The following is a 13,285-nucleotide window of genomic DNA, read 5'->3' on the forward strand; positions in this document are numbered from 1 at the left end:
TATGTCTGCACTTATAGTTTAATCATTTTACATGCACACTTTTAATATTGAATGGGACATGATTTGTGGTAAATCAGTGAAATGTTTAAATTAGCCAAAAAGTTTTTAAAACCTAATTCACCCCCCTCTTGGGATCACACAAATTCCAATAATTGGTATCAAAGCCTCATTGCAAAAAGTTTAACCGCTTATGCTAAAAATCGCAACGGCTCATTTTCAGTGTATCCTTATTTTGAGGGACAAACCTTTGCAGATCCTCCACTATTTTCATTGACTAGATTTTACTATTTGAATATCGAAAATGTTTTTGTAAGATTGGTTGATTGGAGGTTTTGGAAAGGGTTTGATATAGGAAATCATATCCCATTGAAAATATTTTTAAAATGCAAAGTTCCCATTTTTGAAAATGAAATAAATTTGCATAACATGTTTTTAATGCATATCATCTTGTGTACCATGCATGTTTTATATTGTTCCTTAGTTACTAATGCTTTTGAAGAAGAATTTTGTTTTATAGTAGTGTTAAGGAAGACTTGGGAACTAAGAGGTTTTGAAAAATCGAGAGAAAAACAGACACCACTCCGAGCCTAAATGATTAAGAAGCAGCTAAAATGAAAAGGTATATCTTTTCTCCGTCTACTTTGTTGAATGTTTTATGAACTGATTCATATGAGTTATATTATGTTAGAATTTTTTTATATGGATCATATTTGTATTGCATGATATCTTATGATAAGCTTGAAAATAAATTTTATTTATACTCATATAATTTTTATTAGGTTGTTATATAAGGGGTTACAATGGTGATAAATGCTTAAATAGTGTTTTACACTTAAAATTCAGAACTTCAATATACACTATTGCTATACTGAGAACCCTAAGAAAATCTAGTCAATACGTGAGTTTTAGCGATCATTTCCAATATAAGCTTAATATATATATATGATTATGATTGGTTAATATTTGATAAATCTTGGCTATAGCATGCTTATATAAAACTGTCAATTCTTAAATTAAATCTCATAAACATGTTTAAATAAATCTCCTTCAAATGGACAATACTTTGTTTAAGTGGTGCTATATATATGATTAATTCAAATATAGCATATCGTTGTCCATCACGCAATAATGAGGTTTAGTGAATTTATCATAGTACTGTATATCATATAACCCTGAAGTCATAATGCTCTTAAATGTTTAAATCATATTTGTTAGTTTTGGTGCAATCCCAATAGGGGGGTGAATTGGTATTTAAAAATTTTATCCCCTAGGTCAATTCACTAATCAATAGTATTACACAAGCCTAAGGTCAATCTAGTGCATGCAAAATAAATCAATGCAAATATACAATGAAATTTAAATTGCAATAGAAATTTAATCAAGCATGCACAATAAAGCAGTAAAGGAGACGACACCTAGAAATGTTATCGAGGTTCAGCCAAATTGTTTACGTTTCTGCCTTGGCTAACAAGCACAAGAATTACCACTATAGACTCACTTAATGGGTGGAGCGGCACCTAAACAAAACAGGTCAATTAGCACATGGCTGACATCAACCTTTACAACTAGGTCAATTAACGTAAGGTTGACCTCAACCTACACAATCCTTGCTGGACTGGATTATCGCCCCCTCAAGCCACGCCTGAAAATACAACAATATTCACTCAATCAAATGGTACAGTGATTGTACTTTCATGTAAAATAGATATGTACCCAGTTACGCACAGTATACTCAATTCACACCAAACATGCAGGATCTATAAGCTCAATGGTGTATATGTGCAATCTACACTCAATATAATATAATCAGTATGATGCTCAAAAGTGTTCAATACAAGCAATATCTTGGAATATAAGCAAAGTACTTCAATAGCAAATCAATATTCCAAATATACGAATCAGATAATCAAACTAGTTCAAAAGGGTTTTTTTCAATGTAATATGCATAATACTAGTTCGAAAATATATGCTTGTTTAAAAAAAATATTTGCACAAATAAAACCAAGTTATTGGACACTTGCAATAAGATGCAAATATCATAAGCTTACTTAGTTTATCCCTACACAAGATTTATCAAGTTAAATCCGTGGAATAAACTATGTCAAACTCCCCAAAATCAATTTCAAATATTCAAGCAAGGCAATGGGAGTATTAGCGATACCTAATAAGTACTAGTACACAAAATATACTCACAATGCTAAGATGTATCAAGGGAATGAATATACGTGAGTGTTTGGAGTGGAATAGGCTAAAATAGGATTTTGAGATTGAGAGGATTTTTACTAATTATTTTGGCTAATCTTTTGCTAATTATTGCAAATGAAACCCTACATATAGAGATTGAAAAAATTATAGTCGTTAGGACATGTAGGGTATTATTATATTTGTTTTAAAACATTTTAACCTCATTAACCCTATTTTAAAAATTAATCCACGGTAAAAAATAGGTCCAACCCAAGAGCACAGGTCGACTAGAAACACTTTCAATTGACCCAAGTTCTAAGGGTTCGGTCGACCGAGCTAAAAAAGAACTATCCTCTCGGTTGACCGAATATGTTGTCCGAGGCGATTTTTCTGTATATCCGAGGTTCGGTCGACCAGGGTGAAAATGAATTAGGTCGTTCGGTCGACCAGATTGTTGGGTTCCCATACGTGGGAACTCGGTCGACCAGATTGGTAGTATACAAATTCTTCTCAGTCGACCAGAAGGTCAAAATGTTGACTTCCTAGGAGTTCAGTCAACCGGGGTCAATTGAACTATCATAACTCGGTTGACTGGGCTATGGTCAAATGGTTGACTCAAATCGGGTTCGATCGACCAGGGGCAGAATGAATTGCATAGGTCAGTCGACTGAAGGTGCACATTTTGTGTATTTCGGTCCTATTTCATTCCACAATCACCCTATTCAAGTGATCATTCATATACATGCATGAGTGAGTGTCTTAGGGTCATTTCTAGGTCCTTTTGAAGGCACTGAAAAAATCCCTTATCGGTCGACCGAAGGGTGTTCCCTAAGGTCTTTCTATGGTCATTTGTTTTTCAAGAGATGTGTAAGGACCTAGAGTCATTCTATGGTCTTTGAGCTTTGTAGTTCTACATGCATGATATGCAGATTATTACAAACCTCTTCTTAATTAAATATTACAGACCCGAATAGAAATTACAACAATTAAATTATAATTAGGGTCTTCATTTTCCTCTGGGTCTCGGAGTGCCATCATATGATACCGCTAAGATAAACTTGTACATCAACTCGGTAGACATTAAATACCTAAGTATTTGTCATAATCAAAATAGGGTATGACCCATAAGGTCAATAATTCCCCCCATTTTTTATGATGACAAATACTTGCCTACTTCTCCCCCTTTTGGCAACAACAAAAAAGGACCTAGATAAACATTTAGGTACATAGGCAAATAATCATCTGAATACAAGATATGTTTGGGAAAAAAACTTTAGAAAATTTGCTAGCATGCCGTTTGAAAACAGAACATTTTTCCAAAAATACCTATATAAAAATGAACTAATTGAGTAATATATTGATAATATATCCATAACAACTTACTCAAACGGTCCAGTATTCTCAACACATGAAATAGAAGTATAATTTTTAGTCATTCAAGAGATAGAATAACCATATAATAGAATAATCATATAATGTAAAGTGAATGACAAAGATAACTTCAGCAATTTAGCACACAAACAACACAACTGGTCATTTAAATGTTTTAAATGACATGAAAAACAAAATCAGACCATAGATATGCACAAAACATTTAAATTTACACATATCATAAGATCTATGAAAGATTTGAATTAAAAGCACACGACATATGATACTAGAAAGCAAGTTTGATTGCATGCTTTAATTTTTTTTGGGGGATAAGTGGATGTAAACTAAAAATTTTATCTTCATTCTTTGTCTATGGTGCATGCAATATAATTAGTTAGGTCTGTACATGTTAAATCTCATATGCTTTGTGCTAAATTGAAAAACATGTACAAGTTCTAAAATTCTTTGAGTTTTTCCTAAAATGCTTTAAATTAGGCAAAATCTTTAAGTCTAGAAAACTCTAGTTCATGGACACCATTTGATTCAAATCTTTGGGATTTGTGCTTTCACGCAGGATCCAAATGGTAAAGCATCATGCTTGAATTTAAACGTCTTTATGTTTTTACGATGGTCCATTAACTAGGGCCAATTGCATGACTTAGGGAGAGTTTTCATTTCGCACAAACTCATTGTATTTTTTAGTTGTGTTATCCTTTATTGAACCCCTATTGTACTACCTCGAAGTATAGCCTTAGCTGGCTATCGTGCATTAAATTGAAATGTAATATGTCGTGCTTATATGCTGAATGCTTAATATTTGTTCCATACTGAAATCCCTTAGTAGGATGAATATATGAGGAATGGTCTTAAATTAACATCATCCTTGAGCTAAATGCAAGTATGTATGCATGCAAATATATAGGGGGAGCTTAAACCCCACTTTTAGGAAAACTGAATAATGCCTAAAAGCTTTTGCATGCTAAGTGTGAATTACAGTATTATCCTGAGAGGGGCGTGAATTAAGTATTTTTAAAAGATTATAACCTTTAAAATCTAATTTTGAAAAACCTTCAATTACAAATTTTTAAGTTACCTAACAACGAGGTTAATGTTTCACAATTAATCAATCTAATATGTGTCTTTGTCAAGCATACAATTTTACCCAATTACTCACAGATGTAACAAGTGTTCAACACATACACAATGCACAAGTAATTTAAAAACAATGCGAAAATTAAAAGGAGTTAAGGGTAAGAGAGATGGAAACATGATCTTACGAGGTTCAGCCAACCCAGCCTACGTCCTCGCCTTGAGCAACTCACTCAAGGATTCTACTAAATTCCTGTTCCTTTAACTAGGACAGAGCTTCCCTTACAATCTCCTGCTTATAAAAGATACAATTTCCTTCTACTTCAATGCTTACAAGAGATACAACTTTCTTCTAAAACCTGGTTCACAACTCGAACCATAATTACAATATATTACAATCCTACAAAACTCAATATTGGTTCTAACTAAACTAGTGAGTACAACAGAAAATTCTAACATATATTCATATGATAAAACTTAAAATTCAGTATGCATGTAATGATGAAATTGTTATATGAATGATATGCTTCAAAAATTGCTATTTAATCAATATCTCCCAAAAATTGATTTCTTCAAAAATAAGAACTTTGGAGATCTTAGGGTTTAATTTCAAAAGACTTTATGCAAGAACCAAAAATAAGATCCTTTAAAATAATATTAAATAATGCTCAAACATATGTTCTTACTATCCAATAATTTGTAAGATTAAATCTTTGACTAAAATAAGTTACTTTGAATAATGCAAAGATTTAAACAAAACTTTTCATAAGATATTTCTCACGAATATATATTTAGAACCTTTTAGACTTTTCAATCAAGTAGATTTCACAATAACAAAATGTCGAGTCTGTTAGCTTTACCGTCATCCCAAGAGGGGGGGTGAATTGGTATTTTTAAATTTTATCTCCTAGGTATTCCTCCTAGCAGCAGTATGTTCACAAGCCTAGGGTCAATCTAGTGCAAATAATGTAAATATACCAGAAATTAAATAAAGCGGTTTAAACAACCATACAAGCACCAGAAAGCAGTAAAGAGAGGATGACACGCAGATATGTTATCGAGGTTCGGCCAACTGCCTACGTCCCCGCCTTGGCTAACCAGCACAAGGATTATCATAATACCTTATTCACTTAAACAGGTGGAGCGGCACCTATACAAACCACATCAAATTACCACAAAGTTGACCTCAACCTTTACACCAATCCTTACCGGGCTGGATTATCGCCCCCTCAGGCCACACCTGGAATCTCTCACATATACAATCACAAGGTACAATATAAGAGTGCTTTCACGTAAAGCAGATTTGTACCACAAATGTGCACAAACACAAACACCACAGATGATTTAATAATATAAGTTCTGTGTGGTCTAAATATGTCAACTCTCAACAATGTTTTCTATCAGTGTAGCAAGTACGTGAGAGTGTCAATAATAATAATCTGTGTACTTTAAAATATTCAGTCAAGCGTGTTCACACAGAGTATCAAACAAGCCTCAACATTATCAATCAATAGAATGTGTCAATCATACGAATGTGTATATGCTTGGATTGCAAAATAGATAATCTTTGTTTTTGGCAAATGATATATATGCTTGTACAAATAATACCACAAAGATTAGTGTAACAAGCACAAATATCTTTTCACAATTTGTTCAATAAATTCCACAAGATATTTGAGTAAGCTTGAAATATGTTTTTGCAAATCAAAACAAATACAAACTTCCAAAGATATTGCAATGATAATGCAACACTCAGAAGTTTACCACAAGTCTTCTTAGAGTAGGCTTATTAGTAAAGCCTCCTAAGAAAACTTAGGTTATGCTCTCGAGAGAAAAATCGATTCAAACACTCTAAATAATGAGAGCAAACCTCTAAGCAATAATACTCAATACACTTACAAATGATTTAGATAGATGAAGAAGGTAAGCTTGAGTAGGTTTCAAAAGGAGTATGAGTAATGAGAAGCAAAAATAAGTATTTTGGCTTAAGAGAGATTTTCTTAATCTTTTTTCTAATCAGTGCTTAATCCACTAAATGAAGGAGTATATATAGACATACTGAAAATTTTGACCTTTGGGTACCTATTAGGGATTGTTAGAAAATATTAATGACATTTAAAATAATTTAACCCTGTTTAAAGCATTTAACCACAGTAAAAAAATAGGAGCAACCCGAGAGGTCCGGTCGACCAGAAATGATTCGGTCGACCAGGACTCAAATGGCTCGGTCGACCAGGGGTGTTTTGAACTGAGTGGTCGGTCGATCGAGGAAGGGCGATTTTCCAAAATTCCGAGGTTCGATTGACCGGGCCCTTTTGAACTGAGTGGTTCGGTTGACCAGACCACTGGGAATTCTCCCGAGACCCTTCGGTCGACCAGGTAGTTCGAGTACAAAAGTGCTCAGTCGATCGGGAGGTCAAAAAGTTGACTTCTAGGTGGTTCGGTCGATCGGGGTCAAATGAACTACATGGTCTCGGTCGACCGGGACCTAGGTCAACGGTTGACCCAATTAGGGTTCGGTCGACCAGGCAAAAAATGAACTGTTTTGGCCGGTCGACCGAAAGTGCACCAAGTGTGCATTTCGGTTCCGTATTGACCCAAACAAGTCCTATTCAAATGCCTAATAAACATATGTGAAATATGTGTGTGTCCTAAGGTCACTTGGGGTCCAATTTGAAATCATCAAAAAAATTCGGTGTCGGTCGACCGAAGGTGCACCCTAAGGTTCTATCTCATTCATGGTTCGGTTTGAGCTTACAAAATAAATCATGCATGTGATGTGTGTGCTTATTACAAATCAAAAAACCCTAATTACTATTACAGATAAATTTCACTGAAAATTATTACAATTAAGAGTATGAAATTGTCTTCAAACTTTGAGCCTTCACGTGCTACTGAAGATATGCTAATATGAACCTGCACATGAACTAGATATTTATTAAATATAAGAGTATTTGTCATTATCAAAACCAGGGCGTGACTTATAAGGTCAACAGAGTCTTTGAATAAAAATAGGAACTTGAAGATCAACAAATATTCAACGTTTAGAAAATCCTTTCATAAATAAATTTTTTATGTAACACAATGATTTTTCTTCTTAATAAGAATAATAGATATATAAGTATGAGATATGAAAAATCCTCAAGATATCTATATATTGAAAACACAAACCAATCCTTTCTTTACCAAACCTCAATCACCAAAGCTTGCCTTCAAGATGTATAAATAAAATCCCTTTGAAAAACTGATATGATTTACCTATAGAGTATGAAATCGGTAGAATATTGGTAAAGTCTTGAAATGGATGCGCACGTAGCACGATATATGTGAATATCTCTCTAAAACTCTTGCTTCTGTGTTTTTAGGGTTTTAGGAGTGTTTAAATATTGTTCTCGCCATCAAATTAATTTTTGACTGTTAGATCATGAAGATTAAACATTAATCTGTCTGTATTCTCGTTGAAACTTTAGTTCTGCGGCCGACATTCATTGACGAGTGTTCAACACTCGTTCGTTGATGTGAACCTGAATTTCGTCAACGAGAGCCTATCTGAATTTTTAGAGCTCTTAGTAAATTTTCGTCGACGAGAACAAGTTGTTCATCGTCGAGGTCCCTTACTGCATTTGTCGACGAGGCCATGGAATTTGTCGACGAGGCCTTTAAAAATTTGCCTCTAAACTTCTTTTTAAATTAGAACATTTATAAATAAGATTTTCATAATATGCATATGTCCTAAAGTCAGTTTAGGGTATATTTTGAGCTTCTAGTTATATTATATAAAATATACAAATACAATCAATTCTAAATACTCATTTCCATGACAATCTTGAACTTGACACTTGCGTCTTCATTCTTCTACTCTTTTAGTTCCATAGATTGTGTCAGGTTGTATATGCTTTAATCCTCATGGCTTCCATGACTTCCTCACCTTCCGTACATGCTAAATAATCTTCCTGTTCACAATCTCAATGCACAAGTCAAATACCAAATGATTTGTTATTATCAAAACAGGATTAGACTCATAGAGTCAACTATATTCCCCTTTTTGATAATGACAAATACATGAACAAAAATAGAAAATGAATTACGCCTAACAAGGCTCCCCCTCAGATAATGCACAATATTAAATTCAACAATATGAAATATGCTCATACACAGTGTAAAATAGACAATAGTTTTGCATGTATAACTCATGTACTTATGTACTTTTCTCCTCTTGCATTCAAAAACTTTTGTAAACTATTTTTACTATAAACTTATATTCTTCTTCCCCTTTTGACATCCAAAAAAAAAAAAAAAAAAGTGTAGATATAACAATATCGTTCTAACATAACTTTATCGCATCTTTTAACATAAATAAATATCTCCCTATGTCACTCACCTTACTACTCTCCTGTTATTAAGAAACAAGCAAACTCTCCCCCTTTCTAAGGTATATATATGTATTGTTTAATCAAATTTCAACGTTAACATGCCTCACATTTCAATTTTTCATAGATATGGACAAGCAAATCAATCCATTAAAGTCCAAAATTTATGTGAGCATGTATCCATAAAAATTTAACATGCAATAACCATTCTTTAGTTTTAATACCAAATGTGTACAAATGAGTCAAATTTGAAAATTCTAACCAATTGTGAATATTAAGTGATGTTGCTCCCCCCTAAGTTATGTAATCTAATATAATTTTAGGCAACTTCTCAACTATCCATCAGACTTAATTCACGTCTAATTTGAATAAATTTATCCTCCCCAAGTGCTTTCGTGAATATGTTTGCCCATTGTTCATTTGTACATACAAAATCAAGTGTCACATCTCTTTTTTACATATGGTCACGAAGAAAATGATGTTTAATTTCAATGTGTTTAGTTCGTGAATGTGATATAGGATTCTTTGAGATATTTATTACACTTATATTGTCGCATCTTATAGGAAATGTGTCATAACTTAATCCAAAATCTATAAGTTGTTCCTTTATGTATAGTGTTTGAGCACAACAACTTCCAGCCGTTACGTATTCAGCTTCGGCTGTGGACAGAGCAACTGAATTTTGCTTTTTTGAAAACTAAGATACTAAAAAATGTTCTAAGAAATGACATGTGTCATTCGTGCTCTTTTTATCTACTTTACTATCGGCAAAATCAGTATCTGAATAGCTAACAATCTTAAAGGATGTATACATAGGATACCATAATCCAAGTTCAACAATTCCTATCAGGCCTACTGGCAGTCAGATATAGTAAGTTACCAATCATTCCACGATAGATCTTAACATCTACTAGTATACCTTGTTCGTCTTTTGAAAGAGAGCACTTTATTTTGTTTGAGCATTTCATTCTTAAAAAAATCACTTACTCACTTTAATTTTTAATTTGAAAATTATTTTTAAGAGTAGGTTTAGACTTCTTCCCATATTATTTTTTTTGATAAATATATTGTGGAAAAACTCTTTGTAGCCTTCGAATCGTTGCACTTCTATTGTAAAATTCAAATGCTCAAAATAGTATTCATTACACAAATATTTTTGAGCTTAACTCCTAATTTCTCCAAACATTTTCATTGTAAGATTTTTATTGGAGAACATATTCATCACATTCAGATCTTTGAAAACACTTATTGCATATTTCATTTTTGAAATCAAAGATCATATGAATTTTTGTGCGCAAAAATTATTTTTAAGAAAAACATCCTCACTCTACTGAACATTATTTCATATCATATTAAAGAGTGCATTAAGCTTTAATGTGTACATTTTTGCTTATATTTTCGGAAATATTTTTTATGTACAAAAATAATTTTAATGTGTCGATTGAGTTCAGCCCGAAATTGAACTAGAGAATCTCAGCCCCGTAAGTGAGACTGATTCAGTTCAGTCCGGTAAATTGAAATGGGGTGTCTCTGTCCAGTAAGCGAGACCAGTTGGGCTCAACTTGATAATTGAGTTGGAGTTTACCTTGCCCCGTAAGGAGAAGTTGTAACGGCTTCTGCTCCGCATGTTTAAGTGAGTATAGTGCAATCCTTGGGGAATATGCCTAAGGCGGGAACGTACGCTGGTTTGCCTGAACCTCGATAACAAATATCATGTGTTTCTCTCTTTATTTCATATAATTACTGCACTTTAATTTCAATGTGTATGTGTGTTCATTCATAGATATAATTATTTTACATGCACATATTTAATTTAAATGAGATATGATTTATAATAAATCGATGAAATGTTTAAATTAATTAAAAAATTTTTAAAACTCAATTCACCCCCTTGGGATCACATCAATGAAATCACATCAATTCCAACATTTAGGAAAACACAATCCCCCAACTCCTGCCAAAATTGAAACCTAGGGGTAATCTAGAAGGACCATTAACTGGAGTAAACCACCACTGCCGCCTTCCCCTCTATCCAACAACCACCCTCTTAACCAACTGGGTGTCCTCAACCACCAAAAGACCTTCAGAGGCCCCTCTTGAAAATATAAAACGCCAATTAGATCTCAATAATGCTCCCATCAACACTTTCTGACTTTATCTCTAACTGAAATAAATCTCGTAATAGTATATTGACACCAATTCCAATATTATAATTGTTCATATACTATCATCTTACTAAATGACACAAATTATTATCTTACTATAAGAAATATACAAATTATAATTGTACTAATAAAAATATCTATATTTTCTTTGATAAACCTTAAAAAAGAGTAATTACTTCATGACAATTTGTATTCAACCTTATTCACTATAAACTAAAACTACAATACACAAGAATATGATAAAATTAAAAACAATATAATCAAATTTATCACTTGATTGTCATATTCTTCATTTAAATTTTCATTTTATTCATGTTCTATTTGGCTTGTTTCTTCAAATCAAAGATAACAAACGAATTTATAAATAAGTCACGACTCTTTTTAAACACACTCATTGAGTGTGTTTAAGATAATCAACTTAAATACTCTAATTTATGATTGTAAATTTTTTTCTTTCAAATTATTGCCTCTGATTCAATAGAAATTATTATAACATAAGAAAAATAATATTTTAAAAAAAGATAATTATGGATTTACATAATGCTAAATATTATTTTCAAGAATTCCTAATATAAAAAAAATATTTCACATGGACCATGCAAAAAATCTTATCCAAATAAATTTTTAAATAAAAATGCTATTTGCTATAACGTCTTTTAATTAAAAATATTAGATGGTTCATTTAACATTTTTATTTTTTATCTATAAAATACTAGACCATGGACGCATCAATGAAAAAAATGTTCACATGAACTTTTCTTAAATGTTTTTAATTAAAATAAATTTAAATTCCGACAAAATTCAAAGTTCTGAAAGAAAAAAAAAAAAAAAAACCCAGCTGAATTGAAGGGCTGCCACTTTACCTTGATTGATCATGATTGTCGTTTTGTATGTACATGCATACACGTGTTGTGTCGCACCTGCCTAGTGTCAGAAACTTATCGTCCTCCTCATGCCCCCTGTCGCCATCTCCATCCGCGTGTCATCACTTTCCGCCGCCGATCTGCGCCCCAATTCACTGGCGCTCAGATTACCTTCGCCGTCCAGCGCATCCAATCCTCCGCCGCCACTGCCGACGCCCTCCTTCGTCGGGAACAGCCGCGTGGTCCTGCAGAGGGGGCACGACGCGTGCGAAGAGAGCCACGTGTCAATGCAGAGGGGGTGGAACACGTGCCGACAGAAAGGAATCACTTTGATGGTCTCCTTCACGTGGAACTCGCCGAGGCAGACGGCGCATTCGCCGGGGTCGTCGTCGGCGTCCGCGGCGTAGGTGAAGAGCGGGAGGGATCTGACGGCGCAGGGGTGGAGGCCGCCCTTGCGGGGGACGGCGGAGTGCGGTGGAGGGAGGGAGGAGGAAGACGAGGAGGAGGGGGGTTGACGGGGGTGGCGGCGGCGGGAGAGGTCGACTGAGGAGGGGTCGGCGAAGCGGCGAATGTAGATGGAGAAGAAGCCCATGAAGAAGAGGGCGACGAGGAGGACAAAGACTGTGAGGGCCATGGAGGAGTCAAAGGGGACTGTGTTAGTATCGGTGGTAGGGGGAGTGGGCGTTTTCTTAATCATCAGTGGGGAATAAGAGGCGTTATTTGTGGGGTACTGGTGGAGTAGCGGTGGCGGTGAGTCGGAGCTGGATCGTGGTGGTGGTTCGCGGGAGGTCCCCGACGCATCGTCGTTGTGGAGCAGAATCTTCCTGTTGCGGGGCTTCATGTTGAGAGAGAGGGAGAGAGGAGCGTGTACTGTATGGCGATCGATGAGGGAGACCGGGCACTTGGGTGTTGGGGGGGGGGGGGGGGGGGGGGGGGGGGGGGGTGGCGCGGTGGGTGTGCGGGGGGGTGCAGAGAGAGAGATAAGGGTTGGGAGTTGGAAGGAGGAGGAGGAGGAGGAAGGTGGGCCGGTTTTGGGATGAGAAGATGGTAGTGATGGCGAAGGGTGCAGGGAAGGGGTCCCACAATTGTAGGGCTCTGGAGCCTACTGGTACTACTCCAATCAACGGAACCACTGATCCTGCCTCTGGTTTTGGTCATTTGTCCCATTTTCACCTTTTCCGTTCAATTTTTAGCTGCTTTTCTTTCTTTTTTGATGAGGCTCCGTCTTAAACTGTCAGCCTGT

The 13,285-nt window shown here is 35.0% G+C and overlaps 1 protein-coding gene across 4 annotated transcripts; it reads right to left on the reverse strand.

Moving 5' to 3' along the window:
* Positions 1-8,372: 8,372 nt before the first annotated feature.
* On the reverse strand, positions 8,373-13,059 carry LOC131149531 (RING-H2 finger protein ATL57). 4 transcript variants are annotated; one of them, XM_058100063.1, is made up of 2 exons: positions 12,043-13,059; positions 8,373-8,597 (listed from the first exon to the last, which is right to left on the reverse strand). In XM_058100063.1, exon 1 carries the CDS (start codon positions 12,881-12,883, stop codon positions 12,110-12,112), a length of 774 nt encoding a protein of 257 aa, XP_057956046.1. In that variant the 5' UTR covers positions 12,884-13,059; the 3' UTR covers positions 8,373-8,597; positions 12,043-12,109. The 4 variants fall into 4 exon arrangements, with proteins under 4 accessions (XP_057956046.1, XP_057956048.1, XP_057956049.1 ...); XM_058100065.1 differs by lacking the exon at positions 8,373-8,597 and adding an exon at positions 10,822-11,109 and having other exon boundaries at positions 12,043-13,001; XM_058100066.1 differs by lacking the exon at positions 8,373-8,597 and adding an exon at positions 10,822-11,095 and having other exon boundaries at positions 12,043-12,952.
* Between the last annotated feature and the right edge of the window lie 226 nt (positions 13,060-13,285).

Source organism: Malania oleifera, chromosome 2, assembly GCF_029873635.1.
Source record: "Malania oleifera isolate guangnan ecotype guangnan chromosome 2, ASM2987363v1, whole genome shotgun sequence".
NCBI lineage: Eukaryota > Viridiplantae > Streptophyta > Magnoliopsida > Santalales > Ximeniaceae > Malania > Malania oleifera.

What these genes read in the sequence shown, in the direction of transcription:
- LOC131149531 (XM_058100063.1), bottom strand. Translation starts at nt 12,883, where the DNA reads ATGAAGCCCCGCAACAGGAAGATTCTGCTCCACAACGACGATGCGTCG.